This window comes from Trichomycterus rosablanca, chromosome 18 (assembly GCF_030014385.1).
Source record: "Trichomycterus rosablanca isolate fTriRos1 chromosome 18, fTriRos1.hap1, whole genome shotgun sequence".
Lineage (NCBI taxonomy): Eukaryota > Metazoa > Chordata > Actinopteri > Siluriformes > Trichomycteridae > Trichomycterus > Trichomycterus rosablanca.
This window is the reverse complement of record NC_086005.1, coordinates 4,420,403-4,435,579: the sequence shown is the minus strand read 5'-3', so window position 1 is coordinate 4,435,579 and position 15,177 is coordinate 4,420,403. Positions and strand designations below refer to the sequence as shown.

At 41.2% G+C, this 15,177-nt stretch overlaps 1 protein-coding gene across 1 annotated transcript; it reads right to left on the bottom strand.

The window, feature by feature from the left end:
• Window positions 1–6,828: 6,828 nt before the first annotated feature.
• snx18b (sorting nexin 18b) lies at window positions 6,829–12,516 on the bottom strand. Its single transcript, XM_063013900.1, has 2 exons — window positions 11,034–12,516; window positions 6,829–7,390 (listed from the first exon to the last, which is right to left on the bottom strand). The coding sequence occupies exons 1-2, from the start codon at window positions 12,439–12,441 to the stop codon at window positions 7,152–7,154; spliced, it is 1,647 nt and encodes a 548-aa protein (XP_062869970.1). The 5' UTR covers window positions 12,442–12,516; the 3' UTR covers window positions 6,829–7,151.
• Between the last annotated feature and the right edge of the window lie 2,661 nt (window positions 12,517–15,177).

Genomic DNA, 15,177 nt, shown 5'->3' with positions numbered 1-15,177 from the left:
AAGCTGTTACCTAAAATGAAGAAGATGAAAGGGAGCTTAGGTGGTCCAACAATAAAAAAACACTAACACACCAGTGCTGACATCTCAAACTCACGTTCGAATCTCAGCTCTGCTACCGGCAGGCCGGGCGCCGTACAATGATTGGCTCATCTGAAAGGTGGGAGTGCCGAAGGGGATTCCTCATAACTGCTGCAATTATGACCAGTGCTGGCTGATCAATGGCGCCTACATAATGAGGTAGAAAATGGAGATCAGTGCATGACCTTCCGCGTGTGATACAAACTTTTATATGAACCTACCTTGTGCAGGTGATAAGCAGTGGGAATTGCTCCAAGGTGTGAGTAAGTGAATATGTGAGTATGTGGTGCCCTGCAATGGATAGGTGTGCTGTGTGGTGCGTCCCTGCACTCAGTGTTTTGTGGTGGGCTCAGGTCCCACTATTAGCTTGATCAGGATTAAGTGAGTAATGAAGATAAATGGATAAGTATGACTGTATACTAGTTTACCAGAGTGTTTATGTGCCGCCCTGTCCACATTCAGTTTTACCCTTTGTTGTGATATAAGAGCTGTATCAAGACTGCAGGTGCAAAAGTAAAAAAAGGAACTAAAACTGTTTTTATCAGTATTATGACCCTAGATTTAATCAACATCTTCAGTTTCTGTCCACGTGGAGTTTTGTATTTTGTGTTTTTGTCACATCTGGCTACACTTGTTTTCTGCCATCTGCCAAAAAGACTGTAGACTGGGAATACAATTGTTTATGAAATAATAGTCTGGTACTTTATAATGTAAAGTCTGGGATTTATTCGTGCTTTGCAGCAGGATGTTTAAGATTATTGCTCATTTGGTGTACACTAGCTAAGTTATGATAATACAGTCTTAATTTAGCACTTATTGTATTGTTACTTTGTACAACATTCAGCTGTTACTGTGTTAAAACCTTTTACTTTATCTGTGTACAGTATGTGAACTCTATGGGCAGAACTGTTTACAAAAAATGTAAAATAAAAGCATGTTGACTAGTGGTCTCAGACTTCTGAATGTGAGTGCTGGTGGTTTTCGGTGGTGCAGATTCAGTTCGGCAGACCTGTGAGGACCGGAGTCCGTTCACAGTTTCCATGCCGACTGTGAGAGAGTCGCTGAACTCCTGTACACACCGAAACTGAATTATTTATAAGAGCTAAAGTTCCCCTTTCATTCCAAATACTCTTTCTTTTACTCTTTCACACACACACTAAGGAATTGAGCAGCACCTGATCATATTAACACCAGCAACAGCTAATTAGTAATAAAATCATTCAGAAAAGGCTTTGCTGAATGTAATACTGAATCAACTTTTTCATTTAATCAACTGGTTTATCCTGGTCAGGGTCATGACGGTTTTGGTTCCGCTGGGAAACACTAGACACAAGGCAGGAATACCCAGGACAGTGTGCTAATCTATCACAGAGCTACCGTGCAGACACCCAGCCAGCTGATAGCACTGCTCAGATTCGAACCTGTGGGAATTTGTGCCCATCCAGTCAATAGAGCATTTGTATGGCTGGGCACCAATGTTGGGCAAGAAATCCTCAATGTTCCAGTTCAGGACACTGGAGTTTTTCTTCATGTCTTTTTAGAGCTTGCTTTGTGCACTGGGACACAGTCATGCTAGAACAGGAAAGGGCCTTCCCTAAACTGTTGCTACAAAGTATAATTATAATTTCTTGTATATAATTGATTTATTACACCTACTAATTAGAACTAATTAACTAATTAGAAGGGGTGTCCCAAAACTTTTGTCTATACAGTGAATGATGACGAGTGGTCAATCAAATCAAGCCTCTTGTTTTTATTGTCATTTTACATACTGTCCCAATATTTTTGAATTTAATGCTTGTATTGTTTGCACTGAAATAAATGTTACAGCATGTATATGACACTCGGTGATTTATGCATGCTGGGTAACAGAGTAACATCCACAGAATGATAAAGCAGGTGTAAAGTTTCCCACTGATACATTTTGACTGGTCTGAAATTGATGATAACCACATAAAATAGAGTTCATTCAGAAATATTTAAAGCTCTTGACTTGATGGATTTAATCGACCCACTAGATTTCATTTTTACCCATCAATCAGCATGAAGGTCCTGGGTTCGATTCCCAGGTGGAGCGGTCCGGGTCCTTTCTGTGTGGAGTTTGCATGTTCTCTCCATGTCTGTGTGGGTTTCCTCCGGGCGCTCCAGTTTCCTCCCACAGTCCAAAAACATGCAAGTGACATTAATTGGAGATACAAAATCGTCCATGACTGTGTTTGACATGAAAGACATGAACTGATGAATCTTGTATAACCAGTAACTACCTGTCCTGTTATGAATGTAACCAAAGTGTAAAACATGACGTTAAAATCCTAATAAAATAAAATACTGTATGCATATTTCAAAAGAAATTGTTACTGTGTTTTGTTAATGTGAGCTCACAATGATTGTTTTAATCCTCAGAGTCTGTGAGTCTTGGCTTTAGAATGATAGATTGTGGGTGGTCTTCAATTTTTGCTATCCCAACAGACATTCAACAGCCAGTGAAATCTGATCTTATTTTCAAAAATTAGTTCTCATTTTATATCCTTTATTTGAGATCTAATCAGTTCAAATTGCTAGATACCACAATTTAATCTGAGTTTCAGGTTTGTAGTTTTTAAGTCAGACCACAACACTCAGCTCAAAGACCATAAAGCACAACAGAGACAGTCTATTAGAATTATTCTCAATACAATAACTAAGCTGCTTATTATGCTACGATATGAGATGCTGTTATGCTTACAAACATTGTAGAACTTCTTCTTTTATACCACTAAGCAGTCCCTAACTCTGAATTACCCTGTAGGTAGTTGTAACCTAGACTAGTAATCAGAAGGTCACTGGTTCAAGCCCCACCACTGCCAGGTTGCTGCTGTTGGGCCGTTGAGGAAGGCCCTTAACCCTCAATTACAGTACTGAAGATCGCTTTGGATAAAAGCGTCTGCTAAATGTCTAAAATGTAAATGTACTGTAGTGATGGATGTAACACACAACACTAACAAAGATCATCTGTGAAACACATGGAAATATTTACGTAACTTCCACTGACACTGTTTGCCTAACTGCCGAGTTTTGGTGTTATTTGATTGTATTTTCTCAGATTATGAAGGTTTTATTACTATTAATTAATAAATATAAACGTGCATACATTTGCAGTTCTGCTTTTCTGTAGTTTTAAATAAGCATTTAGGAGTACTTGTACTGTATACCATTGTGGTATTTAGTCAGCTCTGCTGTACCAAGCATTAAGCAAATAATTTGATTTAGATGTTCAATCCAAGGCCTCTGGCTTCAGCACAGTAAAAGAAAATCCTTCATTTTGTATTAATTGTACCTTATAAATAATAGAAGCTTCAGTAAACCGAGCCACATGTGATCCTCCCTGCCAGTGCCTCATCTGGAATGTTCTCTAGACAACAAAATTCAGCACCACATTTTCTAGGTCACACTTCTCTCATGTTACTTTTTTTTTCTATCTCTCTGTCTTTTTTCCAGCTCTTAATTAGAAGCAGACATGGACTCATTACTCACAGCAGATTAAACAAGAGTCCACAGTAAAGAAACGTAGAGCCGAATAAATCCGAACCTCTGAAACACATCTGAGATTCATAAATACAGAATTATATTAAACTGAATCAGGAAATAAGATGGGAACACAAAAAAAGGCACAAAAGCCGGTCATTAAAAACTCGTGTCCAAAGTCTGTGCTCATTAAAAACATGTTGAGGGAATTTAAGGCATTAAAAGGAAACGGTTTATGGGCTTTTGTGAGTTCATTATTGCCTTGTATGGTTAAAAAGGTTAAAATATACACTTAATATTCACAGCTGCTGGATTGTGTTTCATATAAACCAAATGATCAGAATATAAAAGCTACTTATTTAAGAAAAAAAAGTTTGAAGGATGGCTTTGCAAGTCTCACGTTATCATTATTATTTTATTCTTTCAGCTGTTCCCGTGTTTACGGGTCGCCACAGCGCATCTGGTCTGCACACCAGAAACAGCACAGTTTTACACCGGATGCCCTTCCTAACGCAACCCTCTTCATTTTTTCTGGGCTTGGGACCAGCACTAACAAATGCACCTACTCCATTACCCCCCCCCACCCCCCCCCCCCCCCCTTTCTCCCTGGACATGCGTTCTCTTTACTGGTTTCCTGTAGCTGCCTGCATTCAGTTTAAAACACTGATGCCTGCCTACAAAGCCCAAGCTACCTTCAAGGTCTAATCAAACCTCACTCTGTACCACGCAACCTCTGAGCCACCCAGTCTCGCTCGACTTGATCCTCCACCCAGGACTCAAGGAAGACAAGCATCAAGGCTCTTCTCGGCACCGAAGTGGTGGAACGAGCTTCCCCTGTCTGTCCGAACATCCTCTTGCTGAAAGTGTAAATGTAAAATGGACATTAGCCCCATCATGTCCATATAGCAGCCCGATTGGCCAGATGAGATTCGAACCTCGGATATCAGCCGTATTGGGCTAGCATATTTTACTGCTGTGCCACCCAAGCCTATTTTGTTACTGGTTACACAAGATTCATCAGTTCAAGTTTTTAATGTCAAACACAGTCATGGACATTTTAGTATCTCCAGTTCACCTCACGTCCTTGTACCAGAGCTCCCGGAGGAAATCCACACAGACACAGGGAGAACATGCAAACTCCACATAGAAAGGACCCGGACCGCTCCACCTGGGAATCGAACTCAGGACCTTCTTGCTGTGAGGCGACAGTGCTATCCACCGAGTCACGGTGCCACACCTGGATGAAATAAGGAGGGTTGTCTCAGGAAGGGTATCCGGTGTAAAAATTGTGCCAAATCGGGTACGTGGGCCAGAATGATCCAGAATAAATATAGGAGCAGTTGAAAAAAAAATTTTTTATAATGTAATTCAATAATCATTCATAATTCAATGATTATTATACTCAGTGTGTCTTTATTGTATTAATGTGAAGACGTCTTACAATCTGGAAAAATAAGTGAGCTGTGCCACATTTTTAAAACAAAAATCCTGTTTTGTTCATCTACATATTGCTGTACTATCACGCGTGATCCTGATCTGCCCTGCTTCCTCTGGAATTCCATGGTTATGTGTGGAGATCAAGATTAGGACGAGAGTTGGATGGAAAACTGGACTGTCTGTTTTCACCATCAGTTCATTACAGAAATGAAAAGCATACTAAATTACACTATATGGACAAAAGTATTGGGACACCCCTTCTAGTTTTTGAATTCATGTGTTTCAGAAACAACAACTTCTAACAGCTGTAATAAATCAATTATAGTTTTAAAAAATTACATGCATTTAACTTTGCCACAAAAGTTTAGGGAAGGCCCATTCCTGTTTCAGCATGACTGGGTCCCTATGCAAAAAGCAAAGTCCATAAAAACATGGTTTTGTTCAGTTCAGTGGCCTGCACAGAGCCCTGACCTCAGTCCCATTTAACACCTTTGGGGGGGTTGGGGCAGACTCCACATTAATGCGTGTGGTTTGGAATGGAATGTCCAACAAGCTCATGGTCAGGTGTCCACATACTTTTGGTCCTATGGTGTATATAGACTTGCACATTACCAGAGTTAATGTCCTTTATATTGTGAATATCAGAGCTGATGCAACTGCTGAACATTGATTTTCTTTTATTTCTTCAAAACAGATTAGATGTATGACATATGGACAAAACTGGCAGTCTGATGGATGAGTCTGAGTTGGACGAATACCAGGAGAATGTTACCCGCCTGACTGCATTGTGCCAACTGTAAAGTGTGGTGGAGAAGTGATGACACTGTGGAGTTGTTTTCTAGGTCCCTTAGTTCGAGTAAAGGAAAATCCTAATGCCAATGCATACCAAGAAATTTTGGACAGTTGTATGCTTCAACTTTGTGGGAACAGTTTAGGGAAGGCCCTTTTCTGTTCCAGCATGACTGAGTTTGGTGTGAAAGAACCAGAGCCCTGACCACAACCACATAGAACTTTGGGATCCTAGGGGATAAACTAGAACAGAGATTGCAAGCCAGACCCTCTTACACAACATCAGTGTCTGACCTCACAAATGCTCTTCTGGATAAATGGACAAACATTCTCACAGGCACACTCCAAAATCTTGTAGCTGCAAGGAAAGGGGGGCAACTCCATATTAATGCCTATGGATTTAGTTTTGTATGCTTCCAACTTTGTGGGAACAGTTTGGGGAAGGCCCTTTTCTGTTCCAGCATGACTGAGTTTGGTGTGGAAGAACCGGACTGGGCCACACAAAGCCCTGACCTCAGTAACATAGAACATCCATGGGATGAACTAAAATGGAGATTGCAAGCCAGACCGTCTTATACAACATACAATGCCTTCTAAGAAAAGTAAACACTGTTTTAGCTGGAAAGGGGGGCCAAATCCATATTAACCCTTTACTGGTCTGCTTAACCATTTGGTTGAGTTTACTTTGACTCCAAATACTTGGATAAAAATAAGCTGTATTTAATTAATCTTGTTTGGGCCGTATTTACTCCTTGGTTGACATGTGTTAAACCCCAAAATATTGGGAGATGAGACTGTGGTTTTAAGACAACAGTCTTTCTACCCTATATGTCAACTTGAAGCTAGAAGCTGAAAAGACACTCCATGAAAAGCATCATTTTTGTGATCATCTCCCCCGTTTGGTTGAGGCTCATTAAAAAAACACTGTCTGCACTAGTAAAAAAATATTAATTGTTTGTTGTTGGTATAATCCCAAGAAACTAAGTAATGCAAAGAATTATTTTTTAAACATTACTTTCCTGGTGAAACCATTAAAGGTTTAATGCCTATGGATTTAGAATGGAATGTCATAAAGGCTCCTGTAGGTGTAAAGTGTAGGTGTCTCAATACTTTTATTGTCCAAGCTTCTCTTTATTTAATGCCCAATGCTATATGTGTATGTCTGCGCTGCTGGATGTCTGAGATTCCGATTGTTTAGTAGGTTATCATACATGTAAACAGTTTTTGCAGTAAAATTTGAGCTGATGTCATTTCCACGTATCCAGAATCCTTAAATATCAATATTTAATATGTGATATTATTTCTGTTTCCACTGAACTGTGGATCCCCAGAATCTGTTCCTGTTATGCCTGATCGTACATGTGCAGCGCTTCCTCCAGCTTGGCGGTGATCTTCTGGTAGAAGGAGATCTGCTGCTGGAGGTAGTGCTGCATCTGAGCTTTGAAGTCTCGTACACGTGTGCGGTGGAAGTGCTGGATTTCGGCCAGCGTCGCACAGGAAATGATGTTGCAGCGTTCACCGATGGCGAGCGCAGCCTGAGCGTCCTTCTCCTTCTGGCTCTCCTTCGCTTTGGTCAAGGCTCCTGGTGAGAGGGGGAGGAAAAGAGGTTAGGGTGTAAGGGTCATGCACAGAAATGACCATTTGAGGCAAAAACAAAACATAAAAGTGAATTTCAATTCTGGATCCGAATTGTTAATTATTATTTATTTATTTTTATTTTGCCATTTGACTTTAACTTGCCATTTGATCATATTTAGACTTTTAGTATAAATATGATCAAAAAAGTATTTGTATATGTTAAAAATGATCTATAGGGACAGTGTATAAAATAAATTATGTGTTAGATATTAATGCTGCAAATACTTTTTTTACATTTACATATCCTGAGAAGTGGCTTTCTGATCGACATCAGTGCACAGTCGTACTGTTTGGACTGAATGGGCACAAATTCCCACAGACATACATCAAAGTCAGTCTTGTGAGAAGCCTTCGCGGGAAAGTGGCTGTTGTTATAGCTGAAAAGATCACATAGAGGTCACATGTTTAATAACATTTGCTTTTTAAAATGGGACGTCCAACAAGCTCATAGTCAGATGTCCAAATACTTTTGGCCACATAGTGTATAATTTAGGGAGGAGAAGAGACCGCTTTATGATTATGTGAGTCTATGTGACTTTTTTCTACCCTGTGTAGTTTATTGTTTTGATACTAAAATCCACTTCTCTATCATTACACAGACTCCTGTTCTGCACTGATCAACTCCATACACACACGAACACAATTTTAGTGCATTTGAAAGCTCTGACTTATGACCAAGGGCTCTCGTGAAATTTGGTTCAGTAGCTCTAGCCGTCGAAGTTCCTTAGAGTTAGTTCACACATCATTATTAGGAGCAGTATGTGATATTTCAGGAACCGCTGGAATCAAGAAAAAACTCTAGATGTAGTACATAACTAGAATTAAAACCATTTTTTGTAGGTGACTAGCAATGATTTATAAAACGACAGTCTGAAATAAACACGGCTGCTAAATGGAAATAAATGTGGCGGCTAGTTTGGACTGTGTGTTCTTTATCGACCTTTTGTTACAGAGCAACACTGGATTTACACCATAATCAACCAGCAGTTTGTTCAGTGCTACAGAATACAGAGCCCCAATATTTCATTGTTATTGGATTTGTTAGGCTGCTGAGAGTTCTTGCTGAGGAAATGTAGCTTTGGTTTCACTTGCAGCAGCTCTTCACCCAGCACAGTGTTTCATTTTCTTCCATTACTCATTTCAGCATCTTGTCTTTTGGCCAGTTTACAGAAATATTCCAGTGTTTTTAAACCCTGCCTTCACCTTCATCTGTGTCAATCACTGGTACTAAGAAATGAATTGAAATTCCCTCCACTTGAAGTTTACTTGTTAACATCAAGTTGTGTGGTGTGGAGCTGGACTCTTTGACGGCAGTGTCGGAGAGGAGGATGCTGTCTAAGCTGCAGGTCATTATGAACAATGGCTCCCACCCACTCTATGACACAGTGATGAGACACAGGAGCACATTCAGTACAAGACTCATTCTACCAAAATGCACCACAGGAAGTCTTTTCTACCTGTGGCCATCAAACTAATAATTACTAAAACTATAATTCCTCCCTTAATGTGTGACACTATGGTTCATCTGTGCAATATTCGTTATTCATATGTGCAATAGTAATAATAATAATGTAAGTATTTTAATTCTAATTATGTGTGAAATAACTTTTTAACTTTCTATTTGCACATTTTTTTTCATGCATCAGGAGGGGCTTCTGATGTAAAATGTGCCAGATTAGGTATGCAGACCAGAATGACCTGCTGTGGCCACCCTTAAATGCAAGAGCAGCCAAAAGAATGAAAAACTTTGATTATTAAGTTTTAATTGAAACTATTTTTATTTTTTTCATTTATTCGAATTCCATTTGTTCAACAGTCACAAAATGTATTAAAATGTCCTTTTCATTCATTTATTTATTGTCTGTTTTGTTACTGCTTTATTCTGTTCAGGGTCACAGTGTGTCTGATTCATTGGGCTTAAGACAGGGAACCCTGGGCAGGTCGCCAGTCCATCACATGGTAAAATCCTTATTTCTACTTTAAAATATACCACAAAACCATTACGATCCAACAGTGGCTATAGAGTGAGATACGAACCAAAGATTTTTGCAGTATTGTACAACATTTAGTACAAAAGGATCACAGCCATCACAAATCCCTAAATTAGAAAAAGCAATTCTGTTTTGATAGATTAAAACGGAAAGAACTTTGTTTAAAACACTTTTAAAGTGAAACATTCATGAAAATGTTGGCCTCAGCAACTCGCCTTAGACTTTCACTAGAAGTAGGTTTTGAGTGTAATCTATCTATCTATCTATCTATCTATCCATCCATCCATCCATCCATCCATCCATCCATCCATCCATCCATCCATCACATGGTAGAATCCTTATTTCTACTTTAAAATATGACTACAAAACCATTACACTCCAACAGTGGCTGTAGGGTGAGATACGAACCAAAAAAGTTCTTGCTGTATTGTGCAAATTTTAGTACAAAATATCATGATGATCACAAATCCCTAAATTAGAAAAAGTAATTCTGTTTTGATAGATTAAAAGGGAAAGATTTAGAACTTTGTTTACAAACAGTTTTAAAGTGAAGTATTCATGCAAGTGTCTGCAAAAATGCTGACGGACTGTCTTAACCGCTGCCCCAAGACTTCCACTATGAGTAGGTTTTGTGCAGATTATTTATTTTATTATATTAATATTTAAATCAATTTAATGCAACAGATGGAAAAGTGTTTCCCAACCTGCTCTCTGGGGTCGTGAAACACTTCTCTGCTATAGGCCTGTTATAACAATACATTACTGAATGTGTGCAGCCTGCAAGACTGGATTGTAGCCAACGTCGCATCCGCTAAGGTCCAGCTGATAAAAAGATTGAGGAGCACTTGGTTAGGGGAAAAGGTAAAATGTAAGAGGTTGTTAAACAGAAGGATACTCCAGATCACAGTGTTCTGGTGCTGTTGCAAGGTTTTTTTTGTTGCTGTTGCTCATAAAAATAAATAATGGAGGCCAAAAGTCTGAGACTAGGTGTCAAAAAGCTTCTATTTGCATTTTTTAAAAACTGTATGCACTGGGTTTTTTTTTTACTATGAATAAATAAATCATTCTAACAATCTAGGAATTTCAAGATGTCTTAGTATTGATCAAATCCATCCGCTCAAAGTTATCTAAGTGTGTGCCTTCTGTACAACTGACATGGTCGGCTTCACAATGTGCTGACTTACTTATCAGCAGTGCCAAAAACAATGATTTAACTCGCAGTGGGTCTGACAAATCACCAGTCATCAGTAGCTCCAACTGGCCTGACTTCATGTCTTTGGACTTGTGGGAGGAAACCAGAGCACCCGGAGGAAACCCATGTAGACACAGAAGAACATGCAAATTCCGCACAGAAAGAACCCTGGATGCCCAGCCAGGGAATCAAACACAGACCCTTCTTGCTGTGAGGTGACAGCACTACCCACTGTGCCACCGTTCAGCCGCTTTGGCTTTGAGATTCACTCAAATAAAGAAAATAGAAGAATTTTCTGTCATGGTCTCAGACTTTTGGCCACCAACATGTATCTAGTTCTGTACTGCAGCTGTCATTCATTCGTTTAACCAAAGTTGAATGGCATGCAAAAAAACTTCCCAAACCTTTCTGAACGTGGATGATGTCTGGGAAATTTGACAGATGTCCTTGATAAATGGCTAAGAGATCCAAAACTGGATCCAAATCCTGGCGGGGCTGATCGGCAAAGTAGTCCCCGATGGTCTCGTAGGCCGACCCGGTGAATGCCATCGCCTGGTTCAGCTTGACAGAAAATACCTGCTGGTCCAATTCGAAGGCCTGAGAGATCAATCGAAAGGCCTGCCCTACTTTGTGATACTCCTTCTTAAATCCGGTCATTTGCTTCCTGGCAAACTCGGCGATGGTCACGTTGACCTGCACAATGTTCTCGTCCATTTTCTTGGTGAAGACCTTAAAACCATCCACCTTGCTTTCTACCTCTTGGAGGTCGAGCGGGGCAGGCGGCGGGACGATCGTTAGAAAGAAATTGGCGCCAACTAGGTGATCCTTCTCGGCTTTGCGCTTGCCCTGCTTCCAAGCTTTTTCATCGCTACTGCTACAGGTCAGGAAATGCTGGAAAACATCACACCTGGAGAGGACAGGGTGGGTCGCCATGTGGTTCATCCACCAGATTAAACCCTTCCTGCGCTTGCTAATGAAGTCCTCTTCGAAGCGGCCAGTGGCCTGCTTCTCGGGGAGGTGGGGCACCGAGATCACAGGGAACCGTTCCACTAAACGTGCATAGAGCCAGTCGAAATGCTTGTAGCGCCTGTTCACCAGTCTTTGCGTGTGGCTCGGCGTCAGGCCGTACGACATGTAGCTCTTCATGCCCTTGAATTTGGTCTGTTTAGTCGGGTCGTCGATGGTGCACGTGAAAGGATCCGGGTGCTCCTGCCACTGTGGACCGAAATGACCCATGACTACACAGATCTGATCAGATTCCTTGACCAGCCCAGACGCCTCACCCAAGACGAAAGCCTCGCCTCCAGATTTCACAAACGTAGAAAATCTGTTGAGGTTCCTACCGACGGTGGCCGAGCTCCTGGGCTGCTGGCGTGAGCATACCGAGTTGGAACGCGACGGCTGCTGCGACTGGGGACGGACGGCTGGGTCGTGAGTCGTGGTCGGGTGGTCGTCCCAGTCGTCGTCCCAGTCGTCGTCACTGCCTTGGCTTGGAGGATATGCAGGGTGCTGGGAGTAATCAGGATGATGAGTTGGAGTGGACTGGCTGGATGTCTCCCCTGTTTGGTGGGATCTGGTGTTATAAACACTTCCAGCTGTCCCGTTGCCTTGAACTAAAAATCCGTCGTCAGTCCTTAAGATCTCCACGTAGGATGCAGGGAAGAGTCCTGACTCACCCCGGCTGTTCGTTCCCTCCAGCCAGCCGTCCACCACATCTTCGCTGTATAAAGTCAGAACCTCGTTCTCCACCACGGATATTTCTCCTGGATTTTCCGACACGAAGTCGTATAAAGCCTTTGCTCTGAGCGCCATACTTCTTCACTTGTGGGGTTTCTGCTTCAGGCGCAGCTACCCAAACTGTTCACTAACTTACAAGCTTTTTCCACTCGGTATAATCCACAGAACTGCGTTAAATGTTTGCCAATACACTAATCTAACATGTTAAACTGTTTTAAAGTTGTTTTCGGGACAGGATTAGACTTGGGGGCTTCGCGTTCCCCTGCCGCCTCCCGCTGTTTGCGGACTGAACCCGCAGTTAGTGATGGACGGTTCACAAAAGAATCGGTTCGTTTAAAAAATGAGTTGGCATAGTATGATAGACGAGTCGTTTACGTATCGACTCTTTGCATGACTCACTGAAGTGACTCAGCACTGAAATGACGAATCGACTCTTTTACACTCGAAAGTCGAAAACTTTGTTCTCCCCCTCCCAATTTCTTCTTTTGTCTTTGTTTTGGCATTGACCTACAGATTACAAACTTTCAGTGCATTAATACACAATGTATAAGCAATTAAATAACAAACATGCTGTCTATATTTAAGTAAAATTTATTAGGAGAGATAGACTTTATTGTCCTTGTAGTTACACAACGAAACTTTGTTTGGTAGCTCTTCAGTGAGACCTAATAAAATAAAAAATATATATATTTAAAAATATAAAAAACTACAAAAGATGTACGACTCAGCACATAAAAGCAAAAATTATAAAAAATATGAATATTTACATGGTAAGACAATATGAATGAATATATACAGTATATATATATATATATATATATATATATATATATATATATATATATATATATACAGTGTATCACAAAAGTGAGTACACCCCTCACATTTCTGCAGATATTTAAGTATATCTTTTCATGGGACAACACTGACAAAATGACACTTTGACACAATGAAAAGTAGTCTGTGTGCAGCTTATATAACAGTGTACATTTATTCTTCCCTCAAAATAACTCAATATACAGCCATTAATGTCTAAACCACCGGCAACAAAAGTGAGTACACCCCTAAGAGACTACACCCCTAAATGTCCAAATTGAGCACTGCTTGTCATTTTCCCTCCAAAATGTCATGTGATTTGTTAGTGTTACTAGGTCTCAGGTGTGCATAGGGAGCAGGTGTGTTCAATTTAGTAGTACAGCTCTCACACTCTCTCATACTGGTCACTGAAAGTTCCAACATGGCACCTCATGGCAAAGAACTCTCTGAGGATCTTAAAAGACGAATTGTTGCGCTACATGAAGATGGCCAAGGCTACAAGAAGATTGCCAACACCCTGAAACTGAGCTGCAGCACAGTGGCCAAGATCATCCAGTGTTTTAAAAGAGCAGGGTCCACTCAGAACAGACCTCGCGTTGGTCGTTCAAAGAAGCTGAGTGCACGTGCTCAGCGTCACATCCAACTGCTGTCTTTGAAAGATAGGCACAGGAGTGCTGTCAGCATTGCTGCAGAGATTGAAAAGGTGGGGGGTCAGCCTGTCAGTGCTCAGACCATACGCCGCACACTACATCAAATTGGTCTGCATGGCTGTCACCCCAGAAGGAAGCCTCTTCTAAAGTCTCTACACAAGAAAGCCCGCAAACAGTTTGCTGAAGACATGTCAACAAAGGACATGGATTACTGGAACCATGTCCTATGGTCTGATGAGACCAAGATTAATTTGTTTGGTTCAGATGGTCTCAAGCATGTGTGGCGGCAATCAGGTGAGGAGTACAAAGATAAGTGTGTCATGCCTACAGTCAAGCATGGTGGTGGGAATGCCATGGTCTGGGGCTGCATGAGTGCAGCAGGTGTTGGGGAGTTACATTTCATTGAGGGACACATGAACTCCAATATGTACTGTGAAATACTGAAGCAGAGCATGATCCCCTCCCTCCGGAAACTGGGTCGCAGGGCAGTGTTCCAGCATGATAATGACCCCAAACACACCTCTAAGACGACCACTGCTTTATTGAAGAGGCTGAGGGTAAAGGTGATGGACTGGCCAAGCATGTCTCCAGACCTAAACCCAACAGAACATCTTTGGGGCATCCTCAAGCGGAAGGTGGAGGAGCGCAAAGTCTCGAATATCCGCCAGCTCCGTGATGTCGTCATGGAGGAGTGGAAAAGCATTCCAGTGGCAACCTGTGAAGCTCTGGTAAACTCCATGCCCAGGAGAGTTAAGGCAGTTCTGGGAAATAATGGTGGCCACACAAAATATTGACACTTCAGGAACTTTCACTAAGGGGTGTACTCACTTTTGTTGCCGGTGGTTTAGACATTAATGGCTGTATATTGAGTTATTTTGAGGGAAGAATACATTTACACTGTTATATAAGCTGCACACAGACTACTTTTCATTGTGTCAAAGTGTCATTTTGTCAGTGTTGTCCCATGAAAAGATATACTTAAATATCTGCAGAAATGTGAGGGGTGTACTCACTTTTGTGATACACTGTACATGGTTGAATAGTGCAAACAGAACAGTGTCACAGTAGAGACAGACAATAATTATTATTATTACTGCACAAATAGTATATATTTATGCACAAAATGTAAAGTGATCTGGGTGGCTTGGTGGCAAGAAGGTCCTGGGTTCGATTCCCAGGTGGAACAATCCGGGTCCTTTCTGTGTGGAGTTTGCATGTTCTCGCCATGTCTGCGTGGGTTTCCTCTGGAAGCTCCGGTTTCCTCCCACAGTCCAAAGATGTGCAAGTGAGGTGAATTGGAGTTTCCATGACTGTGTTTGATGAATTGATGAATCTTGTGTAACCA

What these genes read in the sequence shown, in the direction of transcription:
- snx18b (XM_063013900.1), bottom strand. Translation starts at nt 12,441, where the DNA reads ATGGCGCTCAGAGCAAAGGCTTTATACGACTTCGTGTCGGAAAATCCA. An exon ending in CATCATCCACGTTCAGAAAG is followed by an intron (nt 7,391 to 11,033) that starts GTTTGGGAAGTT and finishes CCCTCTCACCAG; the next exon opens with GAGCCTTGACCAAAGCGAAG.